This window comes from Protobothrops mucrosquamatus, unplaced genomic scaffold, assembly GCF_001527695.2.
Source record: "Protobothrops mucrosquamatus isolate PMUCROS unplaced genomic scaffold, P.Mucros_1.0 scaffold1915, whole genome shotgun sequence".
Lineage (NCBI taxonomy): Eukaryota > Metazoa > Chordata > Lepidosauria > Squamata > Viperidae > Protobothrops > Protobothrops mucrosquamatus.
The window spans coordinates 311,127-329,544 of NW_015388039.1; the positions used below are offsets into that span (position 1 = coordinate 311,127).

Here is an 18,418-nt window from a genome sequence, read left to right on the forward strand (position 1 = left end):
GGGCATCGCTTCCTGAAAGCAGTAGGCTCTGAGACTAAAGGGTCGGACTAGTGTCTGTAGCAGCAGGCAAGGTGTGCCTCCCAAGGCTGCTCCAATAGCTGCCAGGCAGAGGCGGGGACGGGAGACAAGAGGCGGGGAGGTCGCTGCCTCCACCGCCTGCGCTCACACCCAGTCAGCCAGCAAGTAAGGCCCTGCTGGGGCTGCAGCCCCGCTCTGGGTGTGTGGCTGCTTCCGCCTCTAGGGGAAGGTGAGCTGTTTGCGATTCTCCCGCCTTTATGTCCGTGGTGACTCTCTCTGTCTGACTTGCCCATGAGTCTCCTCGGGAGCTACCGGAAAAAGACCAACAATGATGGCTATGAATCTTTGCAGCTGGTGGACAGCAACGGTGACTTCTGCAGCAGCCGGGAGCGAACCGGCGGCGTCGGCAGCGGCAACCTCGCCAAACAAGGGGTGATCCCCGCGGTGGTAGCAGCAGCGAGGAGCCCAGCGCGACAGCATCAGCATCAGCCGCTCGACTGCAGCACCATGGACAGCTCAGGTAGCAGGTTGACTGCCTCTGCGCGAGGAAGAGAGGCGGGCGGGGCGGGGGGGGAAGGTGTACTTAGGGCCCAACCATCCGGGCGAGGACTGTGTTGGTGGAGGGGTGGACCTGGCCAGGACAGTCTGCCCTCTCTAAGGCGAGGGCCTGCTACTCAAAATTTACAGAGCTTTTAAGAGCAGTTAGTAAGGAAACCCGTCCCTTCTGTCACGCTGTTCCGTTAAGTGCAGAGGGAAAAGGACGGGCGGGGCGCAAAGGATCAGTGTATTGTTCTCGGGCTGCATGTGTGCTTGTGAATAAGTGGGTGGGAGAGAGGAGATGCAGAGAAGACTGCTTCGGGCTCTTTTGCTAGTGTGCCTTGGTGTGAGGCCAAACTATTAGTAATGACCTCTTCGGGGAAACCCTGGAAAGGAGCAAATGTATATTTTCAAAAGTACTCGGTATTTGGCAGTAAATCTTCTGCTTAAAAGGGGTTTTGTTTGATGGCTATTTATTGAAAGAAAGAAAGTGAATGTCGGCACTGGGAAACTACATGTCTATATATATAAAGCTGATGCTGCTTATACGATCTTGAGAATGAGGGTCATTTATTTAACTGTTAGGCTCAGCGCTAATATAAAGCAAGTTTTATTTTTTTGTTACCTTTAAAAGCTAACTGGCAGCCCCAGTTTTTACTTTGAATATAGACTGGGTGAAGCTTAAAACCTAAGCAGCATGTTACTTTAAAAAAAAAAAAAATCCATCAAGTGACACACCTTTTTTTCCTCACTGCAAAAACGAAAAGGCGTATCTGTCTTTATGGGTATGGAAAATGGTGATAGTTAGACCCATAAAAAGATGCTGTATAGCCAGATATTTTATCTGTTGTAAAATCTCCTTAGACAGTTGGATGGTTTATAGAACTAGTAATAAGCTATTCACGGTGATGTCTAACCTCTGATCATCCTGGATTGCTGATCGATTGCATCAATAACCTGCTAGTTATTGACCAATTATCTGCTATGTTCTCAAATTGGTTGATGGGCACATTTCCTTAAATTACATGATTTCTTCAATGCCACCAAAACTAGCACTATAGAAATATATTCATAGTTCTGTTTCATTTCTGATGAAGTCTTCCTTTTTCCTGACTAGAGAACATTTTTTGATGTATAAGCATTTTCCATCAAATGATGTGCTGCTGTTACATTAAGGGAAAAAAAAAACTTCTTGGAGAGTTGAACCTCAAAGTTATCCTGGTTAGATTGAGAATTTTATAGTATTCAGTTATTTTGACATAGTGTCCAATCTTGTTGAGTAATTAGGAGTGTGTGTGTGTGTGTGTGTGTATGTGTGTGTGTGTGAGGGAGAGAGGGATACTCAGGCTTTTTCCAAATTCTCAAACAGTAGGATGTGCAATCTTTAATACTCTACAGTTGAATGAATTGCTTCATAAAACCATATTTCTCTTGGATTAACTTCAAACTGAGTGAGAAAGAAATAGTACTGCTTTTCAAAATTTTGGCAACAAATATAAGGTTATTTCACAATGAACTGAGAAAATGCTAAATCTCATGTTGCTAAAGCCAAATCTCATGTTGCATATATAGCATTTTAAAAGATTTGATATTAACTTTTATCTATATTGAAATAACTGTGTGATATACAGTCGTTACTTTTAATTTACTATTGTAAAGGAAAGGGGTACTCTGTCAGCTGTTAATCATGATTTAAATGTGTCTTTGCTTGCTAACAGTTAAGTATTACCTTCTCTTTATTTCCTTCCTATTTGTTTGATTTAAAAAAATAGTGACAAACTAGACTTCGTAAATTCAGAAATTATGCAGACTCCACTAAATACAGATCTTGGATTGATTTGCTACTTTCAAGAAGGAATAAGATTAAAATAAGTTTTTAAAAATCAAAATTTTACTTTGAAATGTATAGATTTTTGCTTATTTTTGTAGATCAAATTGAAAATATTGATTGAAATTTTGAATTGCAAAATGCTGTTTTGCAATTAACATACTAAATACTTGTATGGACATGGGCAGTGATATATCTGTGTTTATTTTCATATGATCAGTTTGTTGTTATGATTTTTGTTGTTAAAGCTTTCCATGAAAAGGATAAAAATTACCTAATGGGTTTTAATATTCTTACTGGATCTTGTTATCTTGATTTTTTGGGAAATCCAGAGTTGCTGACTTCACTCTTATCAGAGTTAACAATACATCCAGGAGAATTGTTGTTTCACAACATCTGGTGGTTGGCAGGTTCCTAAGGATATAGAAGATGATTACCAAAGGACTATGATAATTATTTTCTGCAAACAATCCTCAAATATTGATCCATTTTTTTAATTTGTAAAAGTTAAACAGCTTCATTTTAAAACCATTTGCAAATATTTTATAAATTAAAAAAACCTGCAACCGTGTGTAATTTTGAGTGGTTTTCCCCCCCTTATAACTACCAAGGGGAGGTGTTCCCAGAAGTTTACACTTTTGGGTAGATTCTAATTTTAGTCATTTAGGCAATATTGGAAGACATTATTTTGTCAATTTTTGGATCATTTCCTCCCCTCGAACTTCAGGAATAAGGATACCCATTGGATGTTAGCTTTCACATCCTCGTCATTACATACTTATGTGTGTGTGTGTGTGTCTGTGTCTGTGTCTGTGTGCATGCCTTTGAGTCAGTGTTGACTCCTAGTGACTGCCTGGACAGGTCTGTGAAGTTTCCTTTACAGGTTTTTGGAAGTGATTTGCCATTGACTGCTTCCTAGGGCTAAGAGGCAAGAGTAAACCTCATATCTCCCTGTTTCTAGCCCAGTTCCTTTAACCACTACGCCAGTGATGGCGAATCTTTTAGAGACCGAGTGCCCAAACTGCAACCCAAAACCCATTTATTTATCGCCAGGTGCCAGGTGGGCATGGCCCACTGGGTGGGCGTTGCTGTGGTGGTCATGACAGACTGGGTGGGTGTGGCCAAGGTGGGTATGGTCACCTCTATATTGTTCATGGGGAGGGACGCCTGTGGGGGCCAGGGGGTCTCTGGCAGGTGGGGCGGTGGGCAGGAGGCTAGACAAGGCAGGGCGGGGGTGCCATTGTCGCAGGGCAAGGCAAGGCAGGGGCCGGGGCAGCTGCTGCCTGACACCATCGGCCTCCGCACACAGAGGCCAGCAAGCGCATGGGGGCCGACAGTGTCCGTCAGTAGCCACAGCCTGCCAGCCCCTCGACCAGTGCACTCTGCGGCTCTGCAGCCCGCCGCCAGCAGTTCAGAGAACCCGCCTCTGAGCTGGACGGCCAGCTGACAGCTGAAGAGGCGATGCAGTGGGTTGTGCCCGGGAAAAGGAGAGCATGTGAGGCCAGGAGGGAGCATGTGAGGCCAGGAGGGATGGGACGGCGGGGAGGGAAACCAGCCATGCTGGGATGCATCCGGCCATGTGGGACCTCAGCGAGTTAGCGGGCGGCTGTTTGAAGAGGGACGTTGCCATCTCTGGGGCATGGCGCACATGCCCATAGAGAGGGCTCTGAGTGCCGCCTCTGGCACGCGTGCCATAGGTTCGCCACCACTGCACTACGCCAAGCAGGCTCTCTGGCCAGCTGTATAATGATAAAGAAGATTCCTCTGTAAGGGTTGGCAATCTTTTGTGGCTATGGATAACATTTTAGGAAGAGGCAAGGGTTCCAGATTGGGTGGAGCAACCTCACATGTATTGGTGAGATGGGTTTGAGGGAGAATTGGAGATTTTTTAAATTTTTAATTACAGGTAGTCTTGGACTTAAAATGACAATTGAGCCTAAACTTTCTGTTGCTAAGAAGTTGTTAAGTGAGTTGCATCCCGTTTTATGACTTTTCTTGCCACAGTTGTAAAGTGTACCACTGCCGTTGTTAAGTGAATCATTCAATCATTAAATGAATCTGGCTTCCCCCCATTGAGTGTGCTTGCCGGAAGCCATCTGGGAAGGTTACCAATGGCGATCACATGACCATGGGATGGTGCAACTGTCATAAATACACGCTAGTTGCCAAACGCCTGGGTTTTGATCACACGACCATGGTTGTAAGGTTGAAAAACCAATCTTAAGTTATTTTTTTTCAGGGCCTTTGTAACTTTGAACGGTCACTAAACAAGTGGTTGCAAGTTGAGGGTTACCTTTATACCAAAGTATCAAACCATTCATAATGTCAGACTACTAAGAATATGCTATTTTAACAATCGTAGGTAGGGGCACTTCCAAGGGCTGCACGTAAGCCTCAAGGCATGAGTTGCACAGCCTTGGTTACTCTAGCTGTTCAATGTGTAGGAATGCCAAGGGAATGAAAATTTGCCTTTGTATTTGCCTTCATGAACGTTTCCTATGGGAATTCTATTGTTGGTAGAAATCAAAAGTAGTCATAGTGAATATGCAGAATAATAAAAATATGTTAATGGTATGAAAATTAGCAATTTTTATTTAAAAAGAGAAGCCTAGTACAGCAGAGGTAGCCTGTGTCACTTGGGTATTCCTGCATTCATTATGCATGAATTCAATCCCCATGTTTCCAAAATTAATGTCCATGATAACAACAACAGCAAAACCCTTTTCCAGTTCTCAAGACTTATGTAAAAGCTATTATAGATTCCAGTAACATTGACACTTAATAAATATGATGACTAAGAAGCATTTCTAAGACTTGTAAATTGTTCTTCATTCAAGTATTTGTTATTTGTAAGATTTATCATTTGAAAAGTCAGATGAGGATTCTTTCACTTTTTAAAATTATTTTCATTTATTTAGCTCCATTCTCATTTTAGAGATGTCTGTTCTGAGCTTTTCTATAGAGTTTATAGCACTGCAATTTCAGCACTAGTACCCAATATATGCACTATTAATCTTCCATTTTATGAGGAAGGCACACATTTCCAATCACTCTTTTATTATATCTAATAATATGTTTTCTGCAAACTGAAGGCAACATAGGAGAAATAATTAAGTTGTATAAGCAAGGTATCCTCTTACATACTGAAGTGCTTATTTCATTTTAGGTATGAAAACTGAATATTTCCACTGATATCAGTGATGCAGTTCTAATGCATATTGACAAAATGCTTTATAGAATTCTTCCTCAGAAAAATCAATTTAGTATACTGATTAGATGAGATCCTAATTCATTGGATTAAATGAACCTATTCTGATTTGTGCTCTTCAGATTTCATTAATTGGATTTCATTAATTGATTGTGTGCCGTGAAACTGATGTCATCTCTTAGCATCATATAGCACACTTTACACACCACCATGATGATTTCCCCCCAACTTTTTAGGATTTCCCATGATGTACCCATTGCCACTGTAATTGAGTCCATCCATCTTGCAACTAGTCATTGTCTTCTTCTCTGTTCTTCTACCTTTCCCAGCAAATATGGAAAATAGGTTTGGGAATTAGAGGAATTACATTCCAAAATGTATTGAGAAACTTACTAGCATATAAGATCCACTGCATATTTACTATCTTGTCCTTTTTATGGGACAGGAAGACATATAGTGTCTTCATAATAATTGCTTTATTTTCAGGTATAAGATATATGGTAACAATTCTCAGCTAACAGCTCGTCAATAGGTGACTTATAATCCAATATAGTTGAAGGATACCAGGTTGGGATAAGCTGAGTTTGATCAGTGTATCAGGATTTTTCAGAACAAGGAGTTCTGCTACTAAACTGCATTTCAGCTAAATCATAAACCCAAAACCTTGACTCTCCTAAAGTAAGCTGCTTCTAAACTCAGTTCTTACAACTTTCTTAGTTTGCACACAATTTTCTGAACTCTGCTGTGAATCACATTTTAAAAACTAGACAGAGGATTTTACATTCCTTGTTATTCTTGGAATTATGAAGACAACCTGTTCATGGTAAGGATTTAGTGAGCTTAAATACTTTGAAGTGATCTAGGATTTTTTTTTTAAGTAATGGCCCTGGAAAAAGTCTTAGTTTGAAGCATGTAATTGGAAAGAGCTAGTATTGAGAGAATATAAGAGAGGCGTGGTGACGTAGTGGTTAGAATGCAGTATTACAGGCTAATTTTGCTGACTGCCAGCAGTTCGATTCTCACTGGCTCAAGGTTGACTCAGCCTTCCATCCTTCTGAGGTTGGTAAAATGAGGATTCAGATTGTTGGAGGCAAGATGCTGACTCTGTAAACTGCTTAGAGAGGGCTAAAGTCAAGTCATATATAAGTCTTATAAAGTGAAGTCATATATTACCATTGCTACTGTGAAGAAGGGTGTTGTCCAAACACTCTTATCTTTGAAAGTGAACATAGAAAGCATGGAAGAAGTGGCTGCTTTTAATGTCCAAGCAAATTCTCACAGGAGCATGCTTTGCTTGGCTCCTTTTATGAAACAAACCCTCAGTCTCTGAATTATGAACAACTCATCATATTAAACCAAACAGGTGGAATTTCAGCATTGCTTACATTTTAAATATTTCCCAGAAATATTAAGGTTACTCAAAATAGCTTAAGATCAAATTAAAAGATTAAAGATTAAAATTATCAGATGTTGGTATATTTAGCTAACATTAGACTGAAGAACTAATGTTGACTAACTGAAATAGTTTTCGGTACACCAAGGTGCGTTAACTTTTCTTAAAAGTTAAAATCTCTTATGTCATAGTAATTGTTTATGAAGAAACCAAGAGATATCTCCATATTTGTGAAAACAAAAGGCAATCTCTTGGACACTGTCTTGTCTGTCTGTTCTCTTGGACAATTTGAAAAGTCCATTTCTGAAGCCTCTTTGTTTCTGGAGCTGAATAACATCACCAGCTCATCCACATAGTTTTGGTCATAGCAGCGTTCTCATTTAGGTTCATATCGCCCTTGACTGTGTTTTCCATTATAGCAATTTACATAGCACTTTTAAGCACATAGCATGTTAGGTTTTTCTCAAAATTGCTACTTTGAAAATGTGATTAAGGAAAATGCAATAGTCCATTTTGAGAAAGCATAAAGAAGAGTTAAACAAGAGCAATGTTTTAGGAAAAAGTTAGTGGAATGCAGAATTAAAATATTCAGCATGATCACTAATCTTATTTTTTCCCCTCTGAATAATCTTTCCAGTAAGTTGAAACAATAAAATGTTTCTGTTTCTAAACTTCTTCAATATTCATCACAAAGAATATAATTAACATTGTTTATTATAATTTTATAGCTTTTACTCCTATGTTTTTTCTGCTTCACTTTTATCTTTGTGGCCCATGGACAGCTTTATAATAGGAACAGCATAGGAATTATATAAAATAAATGAATAAATAAGTTAGATGGTAATTTGCCATTGCAGCTATTATAATTCTCTGGAAGAAATTCCTTATGAAAAAGCTGTGAGAGTTTCAGCTTTGCTCTCTTTTGTAATGAATGCCCAAATTCAAAGATGCATACTCAGTTGTATATTTGGATATTTTTTTTCTCCTTTAGATTGGATGAGGATAAAGCTGCAGCAAGTCTCTACATTATAGTTCCACCAGAATGAATGGCAGACTCTTGTACAGAAAAACAACAAAATGAATATTAGGAATGTGTTTTAAGGATTGGAGTTGGCAACTGCAACTCCATATTGTATAAATCCATGAATGATTGATAATTATGTCCCATCAATTTGGTGTCAACTGCATAGATTTTCTTAGGATAGCCTGCCACAACTTGGTCCTTTAGGGCTTCAATTGGCATATTCTTCATTGCTGTAATCAAATCTATCCACCTTGTTGGTGATCATCCCCCTGTCCTTCTTTCATCTTTTCCAACATTATAAACCTCTCTAGAGAGCTATGTCTTTGCATAATGTGTTTAAAATATGATATACTGAGGCATGCATCAAGCAACTTTTCCTCATGCAATTAAATGAAGTCATATTCCTATTCATTTGTAGTGTAGAGCAGTGGGGGAGAAATTTGTCCTGCCAAGAAAATTATTATCATAAAGACTTTCATTCTGAGGTTTTTGGAGGATTTCATCTCCTTTTCTACTTGTCTTTTGACAAAAAAAATCCTCCTTCATACAAATCATTTCAAAGCTATGTCCTGGAAAGACATCTTCCTCCAACAAAAATTGACTAAAAGAGATGAAATGATATTATTTTCATCAGTGAAGGTAGAATGGTGGTTCAGTTTTTATGTTCATCCTGCCAAATTTGGGCAACTAGTAAGCTATCCTTGATTCATAGAGGTAAAAAGGGGGTCTAAATATATCTCAGAACAGCATTTCTTAACTTAATCCAACTGGACGGTATTTCTTAATGTCCTGAAAAAATAGTGATTTATTTGCTGAAATGTGTGATGCCACAGATGTGGTATATGTCTATGGCCTGATAGACAGAGTTATTTCCAGCTGTTTAATTTTTCAGACTGATAATTATTTAGTATTTATTTATTTCATCATATTCATATGGCCACCATTTCACAGACAAGTGACTGGGTGGGGTACAACAAAGCTAAAAACCATATATGCTGACGAATATTATTATGTTTAAAAATGTTAAACTTATAAAAGGTGAAAAACTATCCCTGAGGTCCCCAGGCCTGATGATATAATTAGATCTTGAGGGGACTACTGAATATTTAAAAGGGATAAGGTCAGACTGGCTTTCAGGGGAATAATGTTTCATAAAGTAGGGATCCACCAAGTCAGTGGTTCTCAACCTTTTTAATGCCGCAACCCCCCAACCGGTTGTAAGTCGAGGACTAAACCGGTCGTAAGTCGAGGATTACCCAACCGGTCGTAAGTCGAGGACTTTCCCTGCCCGGGAGTGCCGCACATGCGTGGTTCCGCCCCCTGCGCAGGCCGAGGCGTAGCTGGCAAGCGGCAGACACGGAGCAGGCCGACCACCAGCTGGCCCAGCCCAAGGGAGGTAAGGCACCCGCCGGCGGACAGCCTTGCTTGGCGACCCCCGTGAAATGGTCGATCGACCCCAAATGGGGTCGCGACCCATAGGTTGAGAACTGCTGCACCAAGTGAAGCTCCCTATTCGATGGGACTGGCAGCATGCCCTCTTTGCTAGATCTAGTGGCATGGGCAGATAGAATTAGGAAGAGACAGTCCCAGAATTAATATAGCCTCATACTATGTAGGACTTTAAAGAATAAAACCAGCACCTTGAATTGGACCCAGAAACAGACTATTAACCAATGCAGCTTGCAGAGCAGCAGTGTGCTCTTCTATGTGGTTGCAGTCTGTACTAGTGAAGCTTCTGGATACTCTTCAAATAGTATCTAATGCATGTAGACTGCATTACAATAGATCAACTAGGTGGTGACTAGGGCTTAGGTGAATGTGAGTAGAGTCCCTTGATCTAGGAATCGGCACACCTGTTGCACAAGGCAAAATTGTACAAAGGCCCTTCTAGCCACTGCTACCATCTGCTCCTTGAACAGGAATTGTACATCCAGAAATGCCAGATTGCACACAGGGTCTGTTTGGGACAGTGCAACCCTATCCAGAGCAAAGATGGTGTAGTTCCAGAACCGTTGGGCCCCAAGGCCACTCAGTCTTGTTGAAGCCTCTTGTTTTCTATTCAGGATCCTACAGCCTCCAGGCACCAGGGTAGGATATCAGCAGTATTATTTAGTTTGCCAGGGACAGAATCTATAACTGAGTATCATCATATGATACCTCATTCCACGGCAACAAATGACTTCACCCAGTGTCCTCATGTAATTGTTGAATAGGAGCACAGAAAGCACCAACTCCTCTGGCACCNCTCTTGTTTTCTATTCAGGATCCTACAGCCTCCAGGCACCAGGGTAGGATATCAGCAGTATTATTTAGTTTGCCAGGGACAGAATCTATAACTGAGTATCATCATATGATACCTCATTCCACGGCAACAAATGACTTCACCCAGTGTCCTCATGTAATTGTTGAATAGGAGCACAGAAAGCACCAACTCCTCTGGCACCCCACACAGTAGAGGATGAGGGTGGGATCTTTCCCCTCAGTCACCACTGATTGGATCAATCTAATGGGTCTGGCTTTCCTTCAATGGATGGCAGAGTGGCATCCGTGGTAATCAGGGCTTGATCTGACCATGACAAAGGGGATCCCAAAAGCTCCCCCAGTTCCCGATCACTCCATATGACTTCTTTTTTTTAATACACATTTTATTGGTTTTTTAAATTTTAACATCAAAGTGCTCAGGAATATACCATGGTGAAAGGGTAATCAATCATAACAAAACAAGGATATGACTTCTTTTTATTGTAGGAACAATTTGCAAAGATACTCGCTTGTGATTCAAAGCCACTGTAAAATATCAGAGTTTCAAAAAAAGTAAGAAAATTCAACGTAACTTGAGACATGTGGTTCTGTGGACAGAAATCTCTACCTTTGGGATGTTATGATTCAGGTTTATCCATTTATCTGGGAACTCTCTCAGGTCCTGTAAAACGTATGCAATCTGTTGACAGATTTTCTTATCTAAACCTATTCCTGCCGTGCCTGTTTCCTGTTGCTGCTTATTCTGCCTCGGATCAGTTTCATCTTTTTCAGCTCTAACTGGAAAAGAAAAGCAAGAAATAGTCAATGTTAATACATCTTGTTTTAACAGGACAATAATATTGTTGTGTTTTGTTTTACCATAATATGGGTTACCTTGGTGTCTCCTAGTGCCTCTGTTTTCTCATCTCTTTCTAATAAATACATGATTGTAACTGATTTAAAATCTGCTGCAATGGTTAAATTTCTTGGTTCCTTGCAGTGTCCTTGGTTTATTGAGTCTCCTTTTCCTTCTTTCAAGGTGCCTCGTCTCCTGACATGGAGTCTACCTATGGGGGAGGACTATTGGACATGATGAAAGGTGGTGCAGGGAGACTCTTCAGCAACTTAAAGGATAACTTGAAAGACACTCTAAAAGATACTTCTACTAAAGTGATGCAATCTGTTGCAAGGTACTATGAAATACACCCTATCTGAGATGTTCAGCAAGCAACACGGTCACTGTTAAGATGCCTTATAGAAATGATTAGGTGTTAAAAGGCTTGTGGGACGGGAAATTTGATTATTGAGCAATAGAGTAGTGAAATGAAAAGCATTTTAATAATTAAACTCAGTTCGCTAAAGTGAAACACAGAATCTGAAATTTAGGTAACATGATTACAGACAGTTCTTGCTTAGCTGATCGCCTTGTTCAGTGACTGTTTAAACTTATGAAAGCACTGAAAATGTAGATTTGCGACTGGTCTTCGAACTTGAGGCTATGGCAGTGTCCCTCTATTTCTCAAGTTCTCTCCTTTCCCAGGACTGAGTTTTCATTTATTTTCTCATCATGTCTCAGTGGCTCTTGCATACCTTTGTCAAGGCCATCTCTGTACTCCTTTGCAATTAAGTTGTCATATTCTAAATCCACTGAAATACATGGCACAATTAATTCAGGAATGTTAGACCCATGCGATTAGGTTCTTGAACGAGAACTGACAGCTCTAAGTGTGAGTTATTGGTGAGTGGTTTCCTCCCCCCCCCATGAAACCAAGGAGACACCCTTTTGAAACAAGACACTTTTCATAACAATATATACTTAGATGAATGCTGGGTCAGGACATAAAGACCCCTACAGTCATGGATGAAAATATCACTGTTGCTGCACTATGAACCATATTGACATTCTCAACTATTACTGTTTCTAGTGGGAGATTGAGATCATACAAACTCTTCCTTGCTCACAGCCACCTGCTACCTTCATTGATTGATTGATTATATGCAATCAAGTCGGTAACGATTCTTAGCAACTATGTGCATAGATTTTCTCCATTACATATACATGACACTCAGAATATGGTAGCCTCAACATTTCTATTGATCACTAGATTGGAGAATAATTTCTCCCTCCCTCTCTTTATTCATTTATTTGATTTGATTTGTTAAGGCGACCCTATTCCAAAAAGATTTTGGATGGCTTTTAACATCTAATACATTAAGTTAAAAAACACAACTAAAGTCACAGAACTGCCCTGACTAAAAGAAGCATACCTCAACTTTTTTTAAAAAAACAACAACAACTCAACAGGGGCTCCACAGGCACTCTCAGACCAATGCCTGGGAACAGATCCAGGTCTTAAGGTACTTCTGAAAGTCATAGAGAACAAGAGCTTTCTGTCTTGGTGGGGGGATGCTGTTCTATAAGATAGAGGCAGCGATAGAGAAGGCATGCTTTCTTAGTCCACAGGATGACAGCTTTTAATTGAGGTGACCTAAAATGTACCTGCTCTGCCTGAATACCACGGATAGGCAGAAACAACTGGAGACAGGTGATGTCTCAAATGACCAGGCATTATGATATGAATTGGTTATGACCAACAATTCAAATTGTCCTGGAAGCCATAGAACATAATAAGTGCCCATTATTGCTTGGCTGCTGCATTTTGAACCAGCTGCAGCCTTCGGAGGGCATCTTCAAAAGGGCAGCCTCATTAGAGTGCATTGCAATAATCCAACAGTCATAGGTGATGGGCCTCCCAGGTGAGGAAAGGGCACAACTGGTGCTCAAGATAAACCTGTGCAAAGGCCCTCCTGGCCATAGCTGCCACCTGCTCTTTGAGCAGTAGCTGACGGTCTGGGAGGACCTTGAAGTTACATACCAGTCTTGAATAGGAAAGTGCAACCTCATCCAAGATCAAAAGTCTTCAACACAGTCTTGTTAGGATTGAGCCAAAGTCTGTTCTTCCCCTTTCCTATGCAGACAGCTTCTAGACAATGGGCCAGAACATTGACAGCATTACCTGCACAATTTGGCTTTGAGATGTACATTTGAGAGCATTCTCATACTGTTTTATACTGAACTGTGAACTGATGAGTGACCTTACCTAACTGTTACCTATATCAGTCTTAAATAGGAACTCCGAACTCTGAGATACCCCACAAATGAAGAAATATGATCGCTTGTCTCTCGTCTAATATTGACCTGAACAAACCACTAAGAAAGGATGTGAACAATTGTAACGAAATGACCCCCCTCCATTCCCAACTTCTGGTACACAAAAATACCACTGGAGATTGTATCAAAAACCCTTGAAAGATCAAGGAACACAAGGAGGGATGCCATAGATCATCAACAAGCATGACCAATGCTGTTCTACTAAAATCTGGCTTGAAACCTGACTGGAAAAGCATGGAATTTAACAGAAACAATGAGTTCTTCTACCATAGATTTTCAATGTGAAGCAAATGGACTGGAGTGGAATGGAATAGGCTGCTGAACACTGTAATGAATATAGAATTCTAGTTTATTTAGTTTTTCTTTTTTGTCCTTATAATTGGAAATTTTTTATTAGGTAAATAAATAATAATATTTATTAGGTAAATATTATTGCGTTTAGCCTCCATGTTTGTAATAAGTGTGGGAGAGGTGATTGGCCCCTAAAATATCCAGTGAATGTAAAGAAAGGTAATAATACATTCTTGATATTTTTATCAGACAGTTGTGTATGTGTGCATTAACCAGAATCTGTTTTGTTATCTTCTTTTTCCTTTTATAGCTATACCAAGGGAGAACTAGATATTTCTTATATTACCTCAAGAATTATTGGTAAGTGATCAGTTACTTGAGTAATAGAGCAATGCAGCAACCTCCAACTTCTCATTGCCCATTTTATTTGGGTTTCACTTCAGAATATAAGTTTGTTCTCCCCCTCCCCATTTCTTGATAGTGATGTCATTTCCGGGTGAAGGAGTCGAACTGGGATTTAGGAATCATATTGATGATGTGCGGACATTTCTTGATTCAAGGCATCCTGATCATTACACAGTTTTCAATTTGTCACCAAAGTCTTATCGTACTGCACGGTTTCATAATAGGGTAAGTTTTGTTGAGGCAGGGATGTGGATCATGGTAAAGCTGTGATATTAAAATAATGATGTAGCTGGTGCCATGTCAATGTTCATGTTCATTGCATTGCTGACACTATCTAACCATCTCAACCTGGGTCATCTTCTTATCCTTTTGCCTTCTATCTTTCCCAACATCAGGATCTTTTCCACAGCTTGCTAAATCTGAGTTGAAATTTCTGCGTTCACATAACGTGTTGTGCTTAAGGGTAACAATAGGGACAATCATGTGTTTCAAAATAGTGGGTGAAACCATTACAGCCAACACCTTATTCTGTTTTACATGTATGTAAAGCCATACTGCAGGCCTTTTATCTTCTGCCTTTTGAAGGTCAGGAGTTTAATCATCACTGCAGATGAGCTGGATCATGCCTAAACAAATCACATTATGTGGATGAGTTGGTTTATAGAACATACTTGGGTCTTAAAATATGCTAAACTGAAAACTACCTGACCTCTTTCTAGTTTTCTTTTATGCTGATCAAATCCAGCTGATTGTTACTATTGTTCTGACCTGTTTTCATTTTGTGCTTCTTTAGGTATCTGAATGTAGTTGGCCAATTAGACAAGCACCAAGTCTCCACAATCTCTATGCTGTTTGTAAGAATATGCATAACTGGTTGCAGCAGAACCCAAAAAATGTTTGTGTCATTCACTGTATGGTAAGTCAAGCAGTAAGTAACCATTTGTATGTAGATCTATACAGAAAACATATTTGAAATATGAAGCTTGACATAAATTAATGTCCTTTTAATGAGTAAGGATTGCTGGTTGTTGAAAAACAACCGATGTAGAGTACAAACAATACAAAAAAGAACTAAAAAAACTGAAAATTGACTTGTGGCAATCTGTATGCGGAGAGCAATGCTAAACTTGACAGACACTGCAATATTTTGGGATATTTCTTTGTCCAATTCAATAAGAGCCTATCATGTTTTTGGGTTTCTCTCAGCTAGATATTTATAGCTTTAATGATGAAAAAGTGAGAGACATGGAATGTCTTGTTCTTGTAGTTTTATTCCTGCAGTTTTTTGTATTTGATCCAAATTTGTCTCTAATAAAAAAAATCATCAATTTTCCTATGCAGAAAATAAAACAAGATATTTGGAAGAAGAGATGTAGTCCCTAATAATAATAATAATAATAATAATAATAATAATAATAATGATGATGATGATGATGATGATGATGATGATGATGATAAAGTTGGAAGGGACCTTGGAGGTCATCTAGTCCAACCCCCTGCTCAGGCAGGAAACCCTATACCATTTCGGACAAATGGCTGTCCAGTCTCTTCTTAAAAACTCCCAGTGTTGGAGCATTCACCGCTTCTGGAGGCAGGTTGTTCCACTGGTTAATAGTTCTAACTGTCAGGAAGTTTCTCCTTAGTTCTAGGTTGCTTCTCTCTTTGGTTAGTTTCCACCTATTGCTTCTTGTCCCCGTAATGGTGTTTGCAGCATCTGATTTTTATAACTATATGAATAATATTTTTTTTTAAAAATTGGCTGCTTAGTGTATAGGGTTGTGTTCTTGCAGGATGGTAATTGATAAACTTTATATCATTTCCAAAGTCTTGCCAATTCACCTCATGAAACTTGTGATATTGGTTTTTCCTCACTGCTTTCTTCTGGAATGTTCCTTATTAATTTCAGAAGAGATTAAAGTGCTATGTCAGCATCAGTAATGGATCTTATCACAAAAGTTGCAGAGACATCCAAACAGAGACATCCAAACCAATGTTCCTAAAATGATTCATTTTGTAGTCTGTTACTGATGGGCAATTTATCTTTGGAGAGTTTTATGTGGCTGTTCCTGAAAACTTTACATATATTATTGGAGGAACGATTGTTGTCCATCGTAATCCCTCTTTTGACTCTTATCTGAGAATGTTAGGATTGGATTTCTGAAGTTGTCATTTTATTTATATATACAGACAAAAAGCAGCCTGCCAGTAATTTAATGCTTGTTATATTTCTTAACACATCAAAACTAAAGAAAAGGCTGAAAGTATTTACCACCTACTCAGTTGCATGGAGAGTCTTTATACCGAACCTTTTAGTTCCTCAGGAAAATCAGTGCTATTATAGAAGTTCTTTCAAAAATTGGTCTGGCATTTACATTGAGTCAAAAATGTCATGGTCCATGTGGAGTGCTACTATATTAGAACATGTTTCCATAACTTTATTTTAGGCCTGAAAATGGCATTACACCCTGCATGGGCAAGATAGAATGCATGCACATTAGCCCTGAGCAGTACTTTACAGCATTATTGTTCCTTTTATGTCTTATATAAACATTTGGTGTCAGGAGATGCCTAGCAATTCTATAACAGTCTTGAGTCACCCACAGTGTTAATTCTAGTGGGACTGTTTAAGTTATTAAACAGGCTTATTTTTTTAGGAAGCAAAAAATAATAAAATACAAATGATAAAATTTATTAATTCAGTTTATTACTTAATGATTGCGTAGAAAGCAGTCAGATTACCATTGAAATGTTCAATAGTTACAATTAACAGTTAGCTAATTGTTAAGGTAGAGATATTAAGCAGTCTGTAGAGAATTCAACACATTTAATGCATTCATTTCAGTAAGACAGGGGAAATGGGGTATTTGGAGAAGTGATTTAATGGAACCTACACAAAACTCTGCTTGGAGTCTGAAAAGCAGAAATATCAAAATAAAGACTAAGTCCACTGTAAGGCTTCTTGCCATAGTAAAGAAGACAAGAGATAGTGTAATGGCATAGTATTAAGAAACACTTTATCCTTTTCCGAAGGATTTTAGCAAATTCAGAAAAAATGAACACATTTGTCAGGCAATATAGAGTAACTCAGTGTAATAGAGAATATAGCACTTTCACATAACTAGACATAATAGAGAAAGTCAGGCTTTTAAACTCCAGGTAAAAAGTGTCCTCTTAAAAAGGGTCAGCAGCAGTTCCAATTCAGGTAAAACAGGACAAATTAATGACTTGAGCAGCACAATCATTTTGGTATTGTGCCAGTTCTTGATTTTTCTAATTTAAATAGCTTCTGCCGTAATGAGGATGAGAAAGAAGATTTTTAAGGCAGAGAGAACATATTGAAAGCATGGAAGGAAGTGCCAAAGGATTGTGCTGGTGGATGGCTGTTTAAAATAATGTGATATACCACATCTGAATACGAAAGCTAAAATGGTAAAAAAGATTAATGAAGGAAAGCATTAGTTAAATGGCAGCACCCCTACATGATTCCTTGGCTTGATTATTAATATCTTCCCTGAACAAAATTTCAAAAGAGAGAGACATTTGCTGTTCTCCTATACTATCAGTAAAAATGTCCAGATATACCAATACTTTTCTTCTAACTCTGTCATTATTTTCCAAATTTCCCAGCAATCAATAATGCAAATTGGAAGGTTGAAGATTGAGGGCACCATTTTAGAAGTCACATCTGCTTGCCTTGGGTTACTCTTATTTTATACCTTAATGATACCAGAATTTTCTGAGCAAAGGGTGTCAGAATGAGGGCAACCCAAACTAAGATGATTTTGCAAGCCAACCAAACTTCCCTTCCAGCTTCCTTGTAGAGCACAGAGTTTGTTGTTGTTGTTTTGCTTTATGGCTTGACCAGAATATTGAGACTACCCAAACATTAAGGAAATTATGGGTATAATTTAAACTCTGGGGAAGCAAATCGGTAACAATAGTTTGCTTCCCTAAAATACAGTAAAGTAATTTTCATGGGAATTGGATTTTTGAGTATAGGCTTCATAAAATTGTATGCCACTTAGTTCTTCACTTGGCCTGTCAGACCCTGCTCATCCATGAACAAGACTTTTTCTATTCTTTTATACCTGGATGGCCTTTGTTCACCAACAACAATGAATATAGGAAGTTACTTTTAGTGAGCCAGCCAAGACCAAGAATAAATTTCAGTTGTCTTCAACCTCTGTACCCCTAAGTGATGTAAATATAATAAATGTAGAACAATAATGCCTCCTCTAAGATCCCATATGCTTTATTCAGTTTTCTCCGTGGGTCCAAAAAGAGGAATAATATGGGAGCCA

General features: G+C 39.1%; 1 protein-coding gene across 1 annotated transcript in view; it reads left to right on the forward strand.

Moving 5' to 3' along the window:
• The first annotated feature begins 309 nt into the window (after positions 1 to 309).
• The window catches only part of DNAJC6 (DnaJ heat shock protein family (Hsp40) member C6), a 40,849-nt gene continuing 22,740 nt past the window's right edge, over positions 310 to 18,418 (forward strand). The window contains exons 1-5 of the mRNA XM_015823567.1: positions 310 to 538; positions 11,289 to 11,439; positions 14,023 to 14,072; positions 14,194 to 14,342; positions 14,911 to 15,033. Of these exons, the coding sequence (XP_015679053.1) occupies positions 310 to 538; positions 11,289 to 11,439; positions 14,023 to 14,072; positions 14,194 to 14,342; positions 14,911 to 15,033 (702 nt within the window). The remainder of the gene's footprint in view (positions 539 to 11,288; positions 11,440 to 14,022; positions 14,073 to 14,193; positions 14,343 to 14,910; positions 15,034 to 18,418) is intronic.